Consider the following 16,616-nt stretch of genomic DNA (forward strand, 5'->3'; position numbering starts at 1 on the left):
CCGCCCTCAACTCCAACTTCCCGCGGCCACTGGGCCAGGGCCCCGCAAGTTGGGCTCCCGCTTCATCCTGGCGCCGCTCCGAGGCTGTTCTGGGAGCTCCCGAGCCCCGCGCAGCCCTGCAGGGCCCCTGGGCCGGCCTGGGGTGCCTTTCAGCCCGCACACTTCCCTGCGGGGCTGGGGCATCCCGGGGCTCAGAGCTGGGGCCTGGCGCTGGTGACCTTTCCTGGCGTCTCGGCTCCTCTCCATCACCCAGTCGCCAAGTCCTGGAAAAGGGAACCTGCGGGAACTGCCCGGGATCCACCAGGGATCTGGCTCTGGCTTCAGCTGCTAAGCTGGCTCTGGCTTCAGCAGCCGCATCCCAGGAGGGGCCCAGGCAGAGTCCTGTGAAACCCCTCAGGACTCGCCAGCCGGCGGGAGCCCCGTGCGTTTCCCACTTCAGAACGGCTGGCTGACTGGGGGAGGCAGCCTGGCTCTGCACTGTGACCCCATTCTGTAACGGCTGGGGAGACCGAGAGACTGAGAGCTGGGCTGCAGGCCTGGGCGGGCTGGGTTTGCTGGTGTGGGGGGGCTGACCAGGCTTCTCCGCTCCGCAGACATGTTCCGCAAAGTGGTGCGGCAGAGCAAATTCCGGCACGTGTTCGGACAGCCAGTCAAGAATGACCAGTGCTACGAGGACATCCGAGTGTCCCGCGTAACATGGGACAGCACTTTCTGTGCTGTCAACCCCAAGTTCCTGGCAGTGATCGTGGAGGCCAGTGGGGGCGGCGCCTTCCTGGTGCTCCCCCTGAGCAAGGTGGGCCCAGGTGGGGCTGGGGCGGACCGGAGCCAGCCTGGCCGCACCTGTCTGCTCACCTCATCCCTTATCTGGCCTGTCCCCACGCTCCTGGGCTGATGTCATCACCCAGACTTCCTTCCCATAAGCTGTTAGCACAAATAGTTATGTATTTTATTGCCCTGAGTTAGGGTCAGAGGCAACAAGCATTTCCTGCTCCCCTAGTGATGCCAAGGAGGCAGAGGGGAGCCAGTCGGACCCATCACCCCCCACTCCGTGGTGGTGGCGACTGAGGCTGCGACGGGGACAGGCCTCTTCTTTTGACTGTCCCCTTCCTGCCTGCAGACCGGCCGAATTGACAAGGCCTACCCTACGGTGTGTGGTCACACGGGACCCGTGCTGGACATCGACTGGTGTCCCCACAACGACGAGGTCATCGCCAGCGGCTCGGAGGACTGCACAGTCATGGTGAGGCGGGGGCTGTGGTCACAGGTGCAGCTCCAGGCTGCTGCCCCCAGGGCTGCCCAGAAGCCTCAGCGGTGGCTCCACCCCTCCCCCAGGTGTGGCAGATCCCAGAGAACGGGCTGACCTCCCCGCTGACAGAGCCAGTAGTGGTGCTGGAGGGCCACACCAAGCGAGTGGGCATTGTCACCTGGCACCCCACCGCCCGCAACGTGCTACTCAGCGCAGGTCTGGGCCGCAGCGCCTGCACCCACCCTCCATGCACAGCCCTGGGCCCTCCCAGCCCCGGCCAGAGGGGAGAGCTGAGGCCCACAGAGGTCTAGCGGCAGGGGCTGGTCCCGGGGGCCATTACAGTGGGCCCAGTGGCTAATGCTAACCTCCCCCACCATGCCTGAGCTGATGGTTCCCGCCTGCAGGCTGTGACAACGTGGTGCTCATCTGGAACGTGGGCACGGCGGAGGAGCTGTACCGCCTGGACAGCCTGCACCCTGACCTCATCTACAACGTCAGCTGGAACCACAACGGCAGCCTCTTCTGTTCCGCCTGCAAGGACAAGAGCGTGCGCATCATAGACCCCCGCCGGGGTGTCCTGGTGGCGGTACGCAGCTGAGGAGGGTGGCCATGGCGGTGGGCGGGCCAAGGGCGTCTGGAGCACTGTGCTGAGCGCCCCATGTCCCCACAGGAGCGTGAGAAGGCTCACGAGGGGGCCCGGCCCATGCGGGCCATCTTCCTAGCGGACGGCAAAGTGTTCACCACGGGCTTCAGCCGCATGAGCGAGCGGCAGCTGGCACTCTGGGACCCGGTGAGGGGCAGCTGAAGACGGGGGTCCTGCTCTGGACATGGAGGGCAGGATCCCTGGGGGAGGCTGGGCCCTGGTTCCCCGCCCAGCCAGCGGCTCTCTTGCCTCAGGACCCTGCCACGCCCTTCCCCAGCCCTGCTCTCTGGCTGCCCGCTGCCTCGCCCTGCAAGCCTTCCCGCCTGCTGCCCCTCCAAGCCCACTCCTCTAGGAAGCCTCCTAGCCTGCCCCTGAGGTGCTCCGGACCCCAGTACAGGCTCCTGTGGTGCGACCCCCCAGGGTGCAGAGACAGGCTGCCATTGCCTGCCACCCTAGCCGGGGGCATTGCTCACGGGCTGAGAGGAGTCTAAGGCCTGGAATAGGGTGGAAGGCCCAGGAGAGCCCGGCAGGGTCTACCCAGTAAGGCGAAGGCTTGTAAGTGGGGAGAACCCAGCTGGCGCGGGACGGGTGGGGCCAGCAAGCAGGTGTGGCGGCCAGTGCAGGGTCTGAGGTGAGCTTGGGCCGCTGGCAGAAGGCGACTCTGGCCAGGCCTGACCGCACCCTCCTGTGTCCCAGGAGAATCTCGAGGAGCCCATGGCCCTGCAGGAGCTGGACTCCAGCAACGGCGCCCTGCTGCCCTTCTACGACGCCGACACCAACGTGGTCTACCTCTGCGGCAAGGTGGGGCACGCTGGGTGGGGCTGGGGCGGGGAGGGGTGCCACAGCCGACCCTGCCCCTGCCCTCCTGCAGGGTGACTCCAGCATCCGGTACTTTGAGATCACTGACGAGCCCCCCTACATCCACTTCCTGAACACGTTCAGCAGCAAAGAGCCCCAGAGGGGCATGGGCAGCATGCCCAAGAGGGGCCTGGAGGTGAACAAGTGTGAGATCGCCCGGTAAGCGGGGCCAGGTGTGGGCAGTGGGTCTGCCTGGCGGCAGCAGGCCCAGCTCTGGGCATCCAGGGTGAAGTCAGGTCTTGGGCTCCTCTGGAGCAGGAACCTGCCTGGGAGGAGAGGGGTAAGTGGTCAGGGGTCAGCCTGTGGGGAGGCCCCTCGGAGGGGCCCAGCATGTGAGAGGCCAAGGTGAGGACTGGAAGAGGCGGCCATCAGGAGCTGATGTGGGGGTTCTCCCTGTGGCCCCCTAGGTTCTACAAACTGCATGAGCGCAAGTGCGAGCCCATTGTCATGACCGTGCCAAGGAAGGTGAGGCCGCCTGGTCCCCACCACCTGGGCCCTCTGCAGCAGGCCGGCCCTGTGTGGAAGTGGTCAGTGGGCAAGTAGGGATGAAAGCCAGGGTGCGCTGAGGAGACTTGCCCAGCAGCCCTGGCCGTCTTCCCAGAGGAGGCAGGAAGGACAGCAAGCCTGGGTGGGGACCCGTGGGGGTAGGGGGCCGGGAGAGCAGGAGTCTGGCTGCAGCGGAGGCAGCTGTGAGGAGGGGACTGGCCTGTGTGGCCTGGCCTCAGTGCCCAGCCCGGCGCACACCACTCGGCAGGCCAGGCACAGCCCGGGGGCAGGGGCTGACCGTGCACACCCGAGCACAGACATGGCCCCAGCAGCCCACAAAGCCACACGGCTTGGGAGTTTGGGAAGGCCTCTGGTTGCTGCCGGGGTGCTGAGAGGAAGTGAGAGGACAGGCCCGAGCTTTAGAAAGGCCCCTCAGGGCCAGGTCAGGGTGGAGACTGCTGGCCCGAGGCCCGGCCGATGGGGCCATGCACGGTCAGCACTAACTCTGGCCCCTGCTTCCCTGTCCAGTCGGACCTCTTCCAGGAAGATCTGTACCCCGACACAGCGGGGCCCGAGGCAGCCCTGGAGGCAGAGGAGTGGGTGAGCGGCCGGGACGCCGACCCCGTGCTCATCTCCCTGCGGGAGGCCTACGTGCCCAGCAAGCAGCGGGACCTGAAGGTCAGCCGGCGCAACGTGTTGTCCGACAGCCGGCCTGCCCTGGCCACTGGCTCCTCCCGCCCGGGGGCCTCCACCGCCACAGCCTCCTCCAGCCTCCACAGCGGGAGCCTCTCTGGAGGTGCTGAGGTACGGAACCCTACTGCTGCGGGCGGTGCCCCTGGGCCCCCACTTGGCGGTAGGCCAGGCCTTGACCTCCCCGCTGTCCTGCAGGAGGCCGGAAGGCTGGAAGAGGTGATGCAGGAGCTGCGGGTGCTGAGAGCGCTGGTCAAGGAGCAGGGGGAGCGGATCAGCCGCCTGGAGGAGCAGCTGGGCCGTGTGGAGAACGGGGATGCCTAGGACCAGGCCCCGCAACTGCCACCGCCCCTCACCTCCTGCGCCACCCCATCACCCCACCTCTGCAGGTGTCACCCTGCTGCCTACCTGCCCCTGCCGAGGCCTCTGGCGCCGGCTGGCCAGTCTGCACCGACCCCTGGGGCGCAGGCCGGAGCTGGCTTTGGCGTCGCTACTGTGAAGGATCCTGCCCAAGGCGAGCCTGTACTGAGGGACCCTGCACTGCCCAGGCCCTGCTCTCCCTGGAGAAAGGGCAAAGACGGGCTCTATATTTTCATTCCAAATAAAATTCTCTTTGTAAAAGCTAGGTTCGTCCTGCCCTGCAGAGGGGGGCCAGGAAAGGGAGCCCCGGGGTTCACACGGACCAGCAGGAGGGTCTGGGCCAGGAACATCGCGGTCTTGCTCTGGCAGCAGCCAGGCAGACACAGGCAGGAGCCCTGGGGACGTCTCCAGGGTCATCGCGAGCCAAGTGCCCTTCGCCCTCTTCAGGGCGCGACCGCAGGCCTGGCAGCACCGTCCCCATGAGACCCCAGGTGGTCCTGAGGCTGGAGGCCCCCACCAGGGCCCCTGGCAGAGAAGGGTGGGTGGAGTTTTGTGGGCAGGAAGCGGAAGCCTCGGGTAACCCCTAGCTCGGCTGGAGCGCGTGCTCAGTTGTCGCTTGCCACAGCAGGAGTTGGAGGTGGGCGCCCAGCGCTGAGCGGCCGGCAGACCAATGGTGAGAGAAGCCTCCTGGGCCCTTGGGGTGGGGGCGACAGCTCAGGGCTGGAAGGCTGGGGCCTGGGCACTAAGGAGGAACCCCTTCCCCCAGGGCCGGGGCAGAGGGGGCAGAGGGGAGGCCGACAAGCGGAGGCGGAGAGGCCTTTTTCTCAGCCTCCTGGAACTCAGGTGTGACCCCAGGACCCTGCTGTGGGCAGGGACCCCAGGAGAAACCCTGCAGGCCCTTCCCACCTGCTCCTTTGAGCTGGGCCTGAGGCTCGAGCCAGAGGACCCGAGCAGACAGGCTGGGGGGAGGGGGGCCCTCGCAAACCTCAGCGCTCCTCCCCTCACACCTGCCGTTCCAACCGCAGGCTTCCTCTGGCTGCTGCACTCTGCCCCTAGCCTGCCCCTACCCAGACCCGCCTGAGGGCCCCCAGGGCAGGAGCTGAACGGAAACACTGCAGCTGGGGCTGTCCCAGGGCTGGGAGGAAGAGAGGTCACCAGGACCTCCGCGGGCCGAGCCCCAGGCCCACCTTGCAGGCAGGCTCCCCCACACCCGCGGGGGCAGCATGGCGGTCACCGCTTTAGAGTGCCCACTGCTGCCAGGGATGGCTCAGGTGTCTGAGCCAGAGCCCCGTGTCGGCACAGCATACCCACAGTCGAGCCCCACTCCCGGGGAGCAGGGAAGGAGGGAAGCAGGCCTGGCACTGAGGGCCGGGCGGCGTGCAGGTCGGGGTGCCTCGAAGCCTTGTGGGGCGCGGAGGGGAGGCCCCCAGAGACGAAGCCGCTGCACGGGGCCTGCAGGGGCCCCGTCCAGTGTCTCGGGGCCACGTGGCTTTCGGGTCTCGCGGTCCCCACGGGCCCAGAGGCACCGGGTGACATCCCGCCGTCTCCCCACAGGACCTGCCCTGTGCGCGGGGGCTCGGGCCTCTGCTGCTCCTGCCGGGGGTCCTGGGCTCTGGCGGCCGCGCCAAGGGCAGCGCAGGCTCCAGCTTGCTCACGGTCGTGCTGCTGCTGCTGCTGCTCCTGCTGCTGGTCGCTGGCCTGGTGCTGGCCTGGCGCCGCCTAAGCCGAGACTCGGGGGGCTACTACCACCCGGCCCGCCTGGGCGCCGCGCTGTGGGGCCGCACCTGCCGCCTGTTCTGGGCCAGCCCGCCAGGCCAGTGGCTGCAGGCTCAGGTCGGGCTGGAGTCCCCAGACCAGGACCGCGAGAGTCAGGACGAGCAGGACCTGGAAGAGGACTACGACCTGGACGGTGGCCAGGAGGAGGCCGACGGCGGGAAAGAGGAGCTGCCGGGCGCAGAGAGGCCCGGGCCGCCCGTGGAGGTGGCACAGCCGGCTGAGGAAGAGCCCGAGGCGGCGGCTGAAGAGCGCCTGACCCTGGTCGCTCAGGGGCCAGTGAGCTCGGGGGGCAGCGCCGAGGCCCTGCTGAGCGACCTGCACGCCTTTGCGGGCAGCGCCGCCTGGGACGACAGTGCGGGGGCCGCGGGGGGCCCAGGCCTCCACGTCACAGCGCTCTAGGCCCGCCCGGCGCGGCGAGACCAGCCCGGACCCGAGGCCCCACCGGTGTGCTCAGACCGTCAGTTTCACTAGACCCGCTCCCTCGGCTGGGGAGCCCCACCCCCTGTACCCGGAGCCGTCGGAAATAAAATCGTCACCCAGCGAGCCCCACGCCTGCCTCAGGTCCACAGGAAGAGCCAGGCCAGCACCGTGCTTCAATGCTTTAATTCTGCAAGGGCAGGCCTGAGCGGGGGGCAGTGGGCCGTGGGGCGCCCCGGGCAGCCGTAGCCTGCAGAGCCTGCAGCCCTCCGAGCCGTGGTCTGGGGACCGCCCACCCCATGGGAAAACACTCCTTCCTGCCCCCGGACACGCCAGGGACACTGCCCTCGCGGCTCACAGGCGGAGTCCGTCACCTCACACTCCCCTGTCCTAGTGCCCGGGGCGCCCCCGGCCCCTCTTGGACTTCTTGGTTCCCGAGGGGGGGCGGATGGGGAGGGGCGCAGTGCTCGAGGGGGGCAGTGGTGGCGGCAGCGGTGGCAAAGGTAGAGTGGGCTCCATGGGCTCTGGCGGGCCGGGGCTGGGCCGGAACCCCTCGAAGGGCGAGAACTTCAGGGGACTGCAGGGGAAACCGAGGCGGAGTCGGCTGCTGCCCCGCGGGGGGGCCCAGCGCCCTTCCAGGAAGCTCCGCAAAGGCCCCGCGGAAGAGAAGTGGGGCCAAAAGGAGAGAAGTCACCCCGCCGAGCAGCCCCTGAATACCTGATGGGGGTCCGCGGGCTGCTGTTGCGGCGCCTGGGGGAGCGCAGCTTGGGCTGGAAGGAGAAGCCCTCCTTGATGCTGTCCAGCACGGAGGGCGCCACGTACGTGAAGCCCTGGGGGCGGAGGCGGCCAAGGGCACTCAGTGTCCCCCCGTCGCCAGCCCACCGGTCCCCCTCAGGCTTCGGGGCCTCACCAGGAAGGCCTGGTTGGCGCTCTCACTCAGGGCCGTGTCGTCCGGACTGTCCACCGGCGTCTGCCGGGTGAAGCGGGCGTCAAACTGGCTCACGTCCTCCTCTGACTGCTGTGGGTGGATGCAGGTGGGTGGGGCGTGTCAGGGGTGCCCAGGAAGGGGGTGGCCCCACTGCTGCCATGCCCACGAGACGGCCACTCACCAGAGAGGGCTTGAACGGGGGGTCCACTTGACGGGCCAGGAGGTCCTCCCAATTAACATGTCGAAAGAAGGGGTGTCTCTGCAGGTGACATAAGCCAAGAGGTTCACAGTGCACTCTCCAGGAGGCGCACTGCCCTCAGGCCGGCTCCCTGCACCCCAGGGGCTCACCCTGACCCTCAAGGTGGCCCCAGACGCACCTGCACATCAGCGGCATCCCCTGGGCCACCCCCCATCCGTTGGCTGGGGTTCCGCTTCAGAAACTGTAGGATGAAGGTGGGGGGTGAGGACTGTGCCCGCACCCCAGGGGCCGGCTGGGCTGCCTCTGGGGTGCCACCGCCACCTACCAGCTCAGACTTTCCAGGTTTGGTTCCCCCACGGAGCTTCACCGAGGAGCCTGGGCACTGCCACGAGGCTCTAACCCCATGCTGGAAGGGGCACACCCCCGCTCCATTTTGATGGGAAAGCAACGAGCTCGTCATGGGGGTGAGCTGTTCTGGGGCTCACGCTGGGGCTGTGCCCAGGTGGGCAGTGGGTCTGCCTGAGAATGGGCCTCAGCTCTGCAGGCCCCAGGCGAGTGCTCCTCCACCCACAGGCACGCTGCCCAGGAGGGCTGGCTTGGGATCCCCACAGCCCCCGAGAGCTCCAGCCCCACCTTTTTTTTTTATATATAATAGTTTTACATCATTTTGTACTTTTTTTCATCTCAATTGTAATCCCCGCGGGTTTCCCATCACCGAGTCACCCGTGTGCCATCACCATAATCCCATGCACTTCCCTCCCCCCCCACCCCGTTTTTGATCCCATTCCCCACTCCACCCCCGCAAAATGTCTCTGGTATATGGCTGTTCATTATTCTTGTTATTTTCTCGCCTGGTCCATTACTCCTGCTATGAGCGAACCATCCGGTATTTTTCTTTCTCTCTCTGGCTTATCTCACTAAGCATGATCTTTTCCAGCTCCATCCAAGTTGCTGCAAAAGACATGTGTTTCTCTTTTTGGTTGCTGAGTAATATTCCATCATGTCTATGTACCACATCTTTTTAATCCAGTCATTTACTTTTGGGCATCTGGGCTGCTTCCATGTCTTTCCAATTGTAAATAAAGCAGCAATAAACATGGGCAGCTCTCACCTTTTTGATGAGGTCACGGGCATCTGGGGTGAGGTAGGGGGGCAGCGCCAGCTTCCCTTTGATGATCTTGTCCATGGTTTTCTTCCGGTTCTCTGCAGTGAAGGGAGGCTGGAGAAGGCCGAGGGTGAGGGGGGCTGTGTGGGCTTCCCACCAGCCCTCACCTGCCCGAGGGTCCTCCCAGCCCGGCCGCAGCACCCCGAGACGTGGGACTTGCCGATCCAGTGAGCATGTCATACATCAGGGCTCCCAGGCTCCACCAGTCCACTGCCCTGTTGTGGCCACTGCGCACCAGAATCTCAGGGGCCCTGGGGGCCAGGGACCGGCAGTCAGGCTGGGCGCCCCCCGCCTGTCCTTCCGAACCCCGGGCCAGCGGCCGCCCCTTACATGTACTCGATGGTGCCGCAGAAGGTGTGAGTGACGGCGCCCTCGTGAATGGACTCCTTGCAGAGTCCGAAATCGGTCAGTTTGATGTGACCTGAAGAGGGAGGGGCGGTCAGGGACCCGCGGCCGTGGGCTCCCCGCCCGGCCCCCGCCCCGCCCCCGACGCACCCTGGCTACTGAGCATGATGTTCTCGGGCTTGAGGTCGCGATAGATGATGCCCTGCGAGTGCAGGTGGCCCAGGGCCAGTGTGATCTCTGCCAGGTAGAAGCTGCAGAGACAGGACAGGATGAAGGCCAGTGGAGCCAGGCAGGGCGAGTGCCCAGAGGCTCGGGGGCAGAGGCCACAGTGGCACCCACCAGGCAGTGTCTTCCAGGAAGATGCCCTCTCGCTCCAGGTGCGTGAAGAGCTCACCGCCTGCGACACAAACACGTCAGCAGTGGGCGCGGCCTGGCTCCTCTGCTCTGAGTCTTGGCTTCTCCTCGGGGAGAGTGGGGCCGGCAATTCCCGCCCTACCTGCCTCACAGAGCTGCCGAGGGGTTCAATTCAATTCAGCAAACATCTACCGACGCCCACTCGGTGCCTGGCCCTGTGCTGGGCGAAGCTGGGGACAGAGATGAAGAGACCCAGCCATTGCCCTCAGGTGCTCAGTCTGAGGCGGACACAGACATGCACACCGCGGCGCTGACAGGCCAGACTCAGGCAACAGCGCCAAGACCTGGACCCGAAAAGTCTCACAGAGAACGAGGAGGGCAAATGTGGGGGAGACAGAAAGTCAGAGCAGTGACGCTCGGCGGGGTGGCGGAGATGGAGCACAGCATGTAGCTCACAGGCCCGTGGCCGGGGGACAGGAAGGAGCCAGGCACTGGGCAGCCCGAGGTCAGGGGCTCTGAGCAGGGGAGGGGCCACCCAGCCCGAGAGGCAGTGGAAGAGGCCAGCAAGAGGGTGACGCGGCCTCGTCATGAAGGGACATGCGCCTCCCTCTCGGGGGACAGGCGGGAGGGTGGAGGCCCTCAGAGAACACCCAAGCGGCCCCGGGCCTGACTGCATGCAGGGTGCGAGCATAGGCAGGGACGCGAGGGCAGCGGAGTGGGCCCATGGCATAGGGCCCCCGGCAACGCCCACCGCGCCCATGTACCCCAACACAGGTGCGGGACCGACAGGCACTAGAAAGACGTTTGCTGAATGAAGGGATGAGGGAGTGAGCGAGTGACTGCAGGGATGGACAGGTGCATGTGGGCCCCTTGCCGTTCTCCTTCGCTTCCCCAAGAACCCTCACTGTTTCCTGCGCTAGTCCCGGCCCTGCCCCCCGCCCAGCCTGGGCCCCCACTCCTACCACTGAGGCACTCAAGGATGAGGTAGAGTTTGCCACCAGTCTGAAAGGCATAGGCCAGTTCCACAATGAAGGGGTGCTTCACTGACTCCAGAATGTTCCGCTCAGCCCGAGTGTGTGCTGTGTCCTTGGCGTTGCGCACAATTTTGGCCTGGAAAAGGAGGGCAGCTGGAAGGTGAGCACCAGGGCTCCACCAGTCCTACTGCCACCTCCTGCCACCCGCCTCCCTCCACGAACTCCGGAACTCCGCAGCTGTGTGCACAGTTCCTTCCCAGGGCGCCGCCGGTGACATCTGGAGCCAGACAGTTCTCTGTGGGGGGCGGGGCCGATCCTGTGCCCCAAGGTAGTGAGCAGCATCTGAGTGGCACTGGATGGCAGCAGCACCCCCCTAGCCCGGGCTGGCCACCGTCCGCACACATAGCTAACTGTCCCCGCGAGGCAACACTTCCCCTGACTGAGAACTAGTGCGAAATTATACCCGTCGCCATCAACAACTCAGCAAGCCCCAAACCGGACGTTTCCTTGCCCAAAGCCCAGCCCAAGGGCGGAGAAGGGCAGCTGGGGGGAGGGTGTGCTGACTGACTGCCTGACTCACCTTCCTCAGCACTTTCATGGCATATATCTTGCCCAAGTTGGTGCCCTGCACCTTCCGAACCTGGAACACCTGTAGGGCAGGGGAGACAGGCTCAACTTCCCTCCCCACCTCCCATCTTCAAAAAGCCCCGCCCTGCAGCTGTCATGGGGCCCAAGAGGCTGAGGCCCACCCAAGGGTGAGGCTGTAAGGATCTCAAGTCCCACCCTGAGAGGACTGCCCTGCCTCCTAGAGGCTACGGGAGTCCTGCTGCTTCCCCAGTCTGATCGGTCCCAAGAACCTGCCGGGGCAGAGGCCGGAGGGCTGGTACCTTGCCATAGCCCCCTTTGCCCAGCACACGCAGCAGCTCAAAGCAGTGGGGCCCGATGCGCTCGGGGCCGAGGTTCACACTGTCTTCTGTCAGCTCCACCTCCTCGTAGTGTCCCCCAGCCCTACGGACACCGACCCGGTCACGGACGTGAAGGGAACAGGGCAGAGACGCGCAGCCCTCCCCAGCCCTCTCCCCTCCCCCGGCGCGCCCTCACTCACTCCATGCCAGCCGCCCTCAACTCGGCCAGGGGACACACGTCCTGCGGGAAACCGGGGGGTCAGAGCCAAGGGAGGGGCCCTCGTCCCTCAGCTGGACTCTCGCCCAGAGGAGGGGGTCAGGCCGGGGAGGTGACGGGCGGCGGGGCGGGGACCGAGGACCGCTGGGCGAGAAGCAGCGAAGAGCTGGGGGTCGGGGCGGGGGCGCGGTCAGGACAGGGCAGAGCCCGGGTCTAAGAACGCCCCGGCGGCCGGGGGTGGGAGCACTCACCGCGGGGCTGAAGTCCGGCTCGCCCTCTCCCTCACTGCCTTCCTCCGTCTCCAGGTCCAGGTCAAACACCGCCGCCATAGCGGCGCCGGCCGGCGGGCCCCTTGGCCCGTACCCGGCTCTCCGACTGGCAGCCCCAGATAGGGCTCGAACGCTATCATCCCGGGACCGCCGCGCGCCGATGACGCAAGAGGCTGCGCGCGCCCATCCGCACGCCCATTTGTCCGGAATTGAGAAAAGATGGCGTCCACCGCTACGCCTCCTGGGAGTTGTAGTTCCACAGTGCCGGTCCGGAATTGAGAAAAGATGGCGTCCGCCGCAAGGCCTCCTGGGAGTTGTAGTTCCACAGTGCCGGCAGCCAAACTTAAATCCTCGCGGCGGGACCCTTAGACTTCCCAACACAGCTACCTCCGGACGTCGCAAACGAGGACGGCCTGGAATATGCCATCTTGGCTCTGGGGAGAGTTTGAGTTTGGATGGGGCAGAATCCGCAGTGCAAGGTGTATGCGTGCTAATTCAGTTCCTCCCTTGGAGCCGGGTGCTGGCAGGCTGGCTGAGTGGCAGGAGGAAGGTCGTATCCCTCTATTCTATGAAAGGAAAGTAGCTGCATCAGGGTTTCTCTCCAAGGCACTTCACTCCAGGACCCTGCAAGTCAAAGCACTTCCTGTTGACTATCCCAAGCCCAGCTCACTCCTGTGTTTTGCTGCCACATTCCCTTCCAGAGTGTCTTATGGATGCCTCGATAGACTGGTGCTGGCATTGGCGCCGTCGTCCATCTGGCTAGCTGATACAAGAGTTGTGCAGTGGGCAAGCAGGCCAGCAGGGAAGGTCACTGTGGCTTCGAGCATATGGATAGAGTTTGGAGCCCTCCAGTTATTAAAGGCCACTAATGTTGAAGCGGAGAGCCAGACACACAGGTACACAGACAGGAGGCCCGGCAGACAGCAGCCATGCTCACTCCCTCCCTCCCTCACCTCTCTCTGGCTTGCTCCCTCAGTCTCCCAGACTCAGCCCTTTCACCCCGCCCCTCTAGGCACAGGTGTCCATGTTTACATATGCGCAGGCCTTGCTCTCTGTGCCCAGGTGTCCAGATCATCCACCTTTGAGCCCCAGGCGTCCACAGAACTTAAGAAGAGGACAAGGCCCAGGCGGTAGCTATCAAGGCTAGCGGCCGGAGTCCGTGAAAAAGCCTGATTCACTTCGCTGGTCCTATAACATGCTTAATAAAGCAGCCCGAAAAGAATTAATGAACACACTTCTGCTTTGTGACTTTAGATGTGGACATGAGTCCTGTTGAATGGGGCCCAGAGCTGGGAGCAGGGGGTGAACTTGGGCCGGATCAAGCCTTGGTCGTGAGTTCTGTTTGCTGTCAGCTGTGGGGATGTGCGTTGCAGTTGGAGGGAGGAGGCCTGCTACAAACTTGCACGGGCAGAACTGCCGGAGGCTTATCTAGTTGCATGTGGCCCTCCAGCAGGAGTTTCACCAGAGACCCATAGGTTTGGTCCTGGTGTGACAGCCCCTGGCAGATGATGCTGGAGGTGAACCCAGTGTTCTGAGCAGTGTAGCTGTTTATCCTCAGCTCCAGCCGCTGCAGGTACACTTTGGCCACTCCCCCCTCTCCCCCCATTCATGTGAGCCCTAGGGGCTCACATTCTTGTCCAAGTCACAAGAATCTATTCAGACTAGTCCATAAGCTTTATTTAGAGTGGGGTGCTCCTGGAGCTGGCCGCAGCTCCTGAAAGCACCCGCTCCTGAACCCCGGATATAGACTCTCGCTGCCAATGCTAGTTAGGTGGGCGGGAGGCCGCAGCTCCGAGGCTTGGCGGTGCATGGGAGGAAGGTTACAATGCTCAGAACCATGTGAGTGAGGGCAGGAGGTGCGAGGGCCCACAAGCTGAGCAGGCATGTGAGAGTGGGCGAGGAGACACCTGGGCCTCGCCTCTCACCTCTGCGCCCCAACCCCTGGCCACTGGGGTGACCGCACGGTGGTGGTTCTCCCGGTCGGAGCCAGTTTCCTCATCTGTGGATCAGGACCCCAGGGCCCCTGCTTCTGCTGCCCAGGTCAAATGAGGCAGGTGGGGCACTGCCAGAGGTCATCAGCCGGCTCTTGGGAGAGAGTACAAGGGTTATTCAGGTTCTACGGGGATTTGTTCAAGGCGAAGGATCTGCCATGTTCTCGCCTCCTGTAGACGGCAGGAAGAGACAGGCCCGGGGGCAGGGGTGCACGTGGGCTGGGGCCCTCGCCCGCCTCCACGGTGATTCAGGGGATGAGTGTGTGTGAGTGTATGCACCGGAGTCCTGGGGCAGCCCTGGGGTGGGTGGGGTGTCTGGAAGGGCAAGTGTGCCCAGCAACCCCCGATGCTTTCTTCTGTGGCCCGCAAGTCCAGGAGGCTCTGGGGTCAAAATGGCCCTGCTGCGCTGGATCAGTCATGAGGCCTTGAAGCAGGCTGGGAGGGCTGGGCAGGGGCGAGGGGAGAGAGGCAGGGAGAGCACCAGGGAGCAAGAGGCACTAGGTGCCCACTCCAGCCCTTTACCCTGCCCCCTGGCCCCAGTGCTATTTAAAGTGGGACAGGAAGTGGGCCACAGGGTAGTGGGGCCCGTCGATGCCCAGGCCCTGGCAGAGGCCCAGCAAGCGGAGGCGGGCCTCGGCTGGGCTGGGCCCGGCGCAGGCCACACTGCAATAGGGCTCCTCATACTCGCCCGGCACCAGCGCCTCCTCCAGCAAGGTGAGGCGCAGCAGGCCCCGGTCGTGAAGCGCTTGCAGGGTCTCACGGCTGGCCGTGGAACTCAGTGCCTGCAGGTGCTGGGACACCAGGCACATGACGCCCACCAGGTGGCCCCGGGCTCGTGGGTGGGCAGGCAGGGCCGGCCGCAGGCCGCAGGCCACCATAGCAGCAGCCAGCAGCAGGTCCACCCCATAGAGCTCCAGGATCCAGTCGCGCAGGTAGAAGCCACCCATGCGGGGGTTGATCTCGATGAGCCTCGGCCCAGCCCCGGTCAGCTTGAGCTCCACGTTAAAGACCCCGTCTAGCAGCCCACAGCCCAGGCAGCAGCGGAAGGCTGCCTGCACCAGCTGTGCCTCCTGCTCCGGTGCCAGCCCAGTGGGCATGCAGGCTGCTGTCTCCGTGAAGCCAGGCAGCCGGGTGGGGCCGTTGTCCGAGACGAAGGCTGCCAGCAGCCGCCCGCCAAACACCACCAGGTCCACATCGTGCTCAGTGCCCTCCACGAACTCCATCAGCAGCATGGCATTGCCCCAGCCCAGCCCGATGCCCGGGTGGTCAGCCTCACCCTGCAGGTCCCGGGCAATCCGGGAAAAGTGCTCAAGGCACTGCGGCGCATCCTCCACCAGCCGCACGCCCACCGCGCCCGCCCCGAACTCCAGCTTCATGACGCCCGGCAGGGGCACCTGGCGGACAGCCCTTTCCACATCAGCCTCACTCTCCAGTGGGCAGCAGGGCACGGCGTAGAGGGAGGCCGCGGGCCAGGGCGGACCGTGGTGGTGGAGCAGGTGCAGCTGGGTGCGGCTCTTCTGCTTGGCCAGGCGCATGGCGGCCGGCGGGCTGCACGGCAGCCCCAGCTCCTGGCACAGCAAGGCGGTGAGCACCAGGCAGTCGTCCCAGTAGGAAAAGCAGCCATCTAGCTGCAGGCCACGGGCCCGCACCAGCTCCGCCAGCAGCCGAGCATTCTCCTCGTCCTTCCGGTGCTCTGTCACGTCAAAGTGGATGAAGCTTTGCACCACTTGGGATGCAAAGTGGTTAGGGTTCGACTCTACCAAGTGCAGCTGCAAAAATCACAGAGGGCAACACGCCTGGGTCAGCCCAGGGGTGCTGGGGAGAGAGGGACGTGGCCCTGGCCCTTGGAAGAGCTGAGGTAACCACTGGGTGCTGGAATGACATTTGTTGGTTACTAACTGGAAGACGCAGAAGGGGGACCATGTCACCCAGCCCAAAGGGGCGGGCTCAGTGCTTGAGCTGAGGGCGGAATAAGGACCAGTCAGATAAGAGATGGCTGCAGGAGGGAAGAGTGTGAACACGGGGCAGGGAGGGCCTGGAGCGTGGAGTTGGGGCGGGGAGCAGGAGAGGCCCATGGGCAGCTTCACTCTGACGTGGAAACCATCAGGGCTGGGGCTGCTGACAGGTGGGCCGGGGTCCTGGGGCTGAGGCACGTTTGTCACGCCCCTGACTTGTTCTGACACGAGGGTGTCACAGAGGAGACCAGTGATATCCTGTGTTCCCTGCCCACGGGGGGCGCACAGACACAGCTGAAACCAGTACAGGGACAGCCCCGAAAGAGGGGGTGCACTGAACACCCAGCAGGTGTGGAGACCTCCCGGTGGAGGGTCCAACGGGGAACACGATGTGGACAGGAGACGGGGCATGCACTGAGGGTGGTGAGGAGGACCGGTGGTAGGAAGCACCTAGACATCCCGCCCCCATTTCCAGAGCTGAGCAGTACAGGCTGCTCCAGGACTGCAGACTCTGAACCCTGAGGCCGCTGTTGTGAACGAGCCTCGGGGTCTGTAGCTGCTCCCTGGCACCCTCCAGGCCTCAGGAATTCAACTATGGGCACCTGCCCTCTCGGGGAGTCCCAGGTCCCGGCCTACCTGGTCCCACCAGTCCCTCCACCCAGGCTTCCTCCTTCCCGGTAGGGCTCGGTGCTCACGCGGTTTGGGGGCAAAAAGTTCACCCCTCTAATCTGGGCCTAGGGCAGACACTCTTCCCAGTCGGGGCACCACTCGCCTACCAAACCGCCCCTCGCCGGGACCGCGCCCCGGATCGCCCCGCCCCACCGCCGGACCCCGCCCG

At 65.2% G+C, this 16,616-nt stretch overlaps 4 protein-coding genes across 5 annotated transcripts in view; 2 read left to right on the plus strand and 2 right to left on the minus strand.

Moving 5' to 3' along the window:
* The first annotated feature begins 592 nt into the window (after window positions 1–592).
* On the plus strand, window positions 593–4,546 carry CORO1B (coronin, actin binding protein, 1B). The gene is made up of 10 exons (XM_004682569.2): window positions 593–793; window positions 1,118–1,240; window positions 1,333–1,462; window positions 1,651–1,832; window positions 1,917–2,036; window positions 2,586–2,690; window positions 2,761–2,906; window positions 3,155–3,212; window positions 3,762–4,037; window positions 4,122–4,546. Exons 1-10 carry the CDS (start codon window positions 596–598, stop codon window positions 4,245–4,247), a joined length of 1,464 nt encoding a protein of 487 aa, XP_004682626.1. The 5' UTR covers window positions 593–595; the 3' UTR covers window positions 4,248–4,546.
* Window positions 4,547–4,631: 85 nt separating this feature from the next.
* On the plus strand, window positions 4,632–6,779 carry PTPRCAP (protein tyrosine phosphatase, receptor type, C-associated protein). Its single transcript, XM_012725297.1, has 2 exons — window positions 4,632–4,956; window positions 5,838–6,779. The coding sequence occupies exons 1-2, from the start codon at window positions 4,954–4,956 to the stop codon at window positions 6,456–6,458; spliced, it is 624 nt and encodes a 207-aa protein (XP_012580751.1). The 5' UTR covers window positions 4,632–4,953; the 3' UTR covers window positions 6,459–6,779.
* Window positions 6,632–12,173, minus strand: RPS6KB2 (ribosomal protein S6 kinase, 70kDa, polypeptide 2). Of its 2 annotated transcripts, XM_004682571.2 has the most exons (15): window positions 11,815–11,965; window positions 11,547–11,587; window positions 11,329–11,449; window positions 11,022–11,090; window positions 10,430–10,577; window positions 9,453–9,510; window positions 9,264–9,364; window positions 9,099–9,189; window positions 8,929–9,019; window positions 8,715–8,822; window positions 7,782–7,844; window positions 7,586–7,663; window positions 7,387–7,494; window positions 7,194–7,306; window positions 6,633–7,053 (listed from the first exon to the last, which is right to left on the minus strand). In XM_004682571.2, exons 1-15 carry the CDS (start codon window positions 11,890–11,892, stop codon window positions 6,867–6,869), a joined length of 1,455 nt encoding a protein of 484 aa, XP_004682628.1. In that variant the 5' UTR covers window positions 11,893–11,965; the 3' UTR covers window positions 6,633–6,866. The 2 variants fall into 2 exon arrangements, with proteins under 2 accessions (XP_012580747.1, XP_004682628.1); XM_012725293.1 differs by lacking the exon at window positions 11,547–11,587 and having other exon boundaries at window positions 6,632–7,053; window positions 11,815–12,173.
* A 1,314-nt stretch (window positions 12,174–13,487) lies between these two features.
* The window catches only part of CARNS1 (carnosine synthase 1), an 8,585-nt gene continuing 5,456 nt past the window's right edge, over window positions 13,488–16,616 (minus strand). Inside the window, exons 9-10 of the mRNA XM_012725122.1 lie at window positions 16,415–16,501; window positions 13,488–15,592 (exon numbers count right to left, since the gene is read on the minus strand). Coding sequence (XP_012580576.1) covers window positions 14,366–15,592; window positions 16,415–16,501 — 1,314 coding nt within the window. The 3' untranslated portion in view covers window positions 13,488–14,365. The remainder of the gene's footprint in view (window positions 15,593–16,414; window positions 16,502–16,616) is intronic.

Source organism: Condylura cristata, unplaced genomic scaffold (genome assembly GCF_000260355.1).
Source record: "Condylura cristata isolate star-nosed mole 26May11 unplaced genomic scaffold, ConCri1.0 scaffold00015, whole genome shotgun sequence".
Lineage (NCBI taxonomy): Eukaryota > Metazoa > Chordata > Mammalia > Eulipotyphla > Talpidae > Condylura > Condylura cristata.

Coding starts and splice junctions, on each gene's coding strand:
- CORO1B (XM_004682569.2), top strand. CDS start 596: ATGTTCCGCAAAGTGGTGCGGCAGAGCAAATTCCGGCACGTGTTCGGA. Junction 1,463..1,650: donor CAACGTGCTACTCAGCGCAG/GTCTGGGCCGCA, acceptor TCCCGCCTGCAG/GCTGTGACAACGTGGTGCTC. Junction 2,907..3,154: donor AACAAGTGTGAGATCGCCCG/GTAAGCGGGGCC, acceptor GTGGCCCCCTAG/GTTCTACAAACTGCATGAGC.
- RPS6KB2 (XM_012725293.1), bottom strand. CDS start 11,972: ATGATAGCGTTCGAGCCCTATCTGGGGCTGCCAGTCGGAGAGCCGGGT. Junction 9,020..9,098: donor TGCGGCACCATCGAGTACAT/GTAAGGGGCGGC, acceptor CCTGGCCCCCAG/GGCCCCTGAGATTCTGGTGC. Junction 7,664..7,781: donor GGGATGCCGCTGATGTGCAG/GTGCGTCTGGGG, acceptor TGTCACCTGCAG/AGACACCCCTTCTTTCGACA.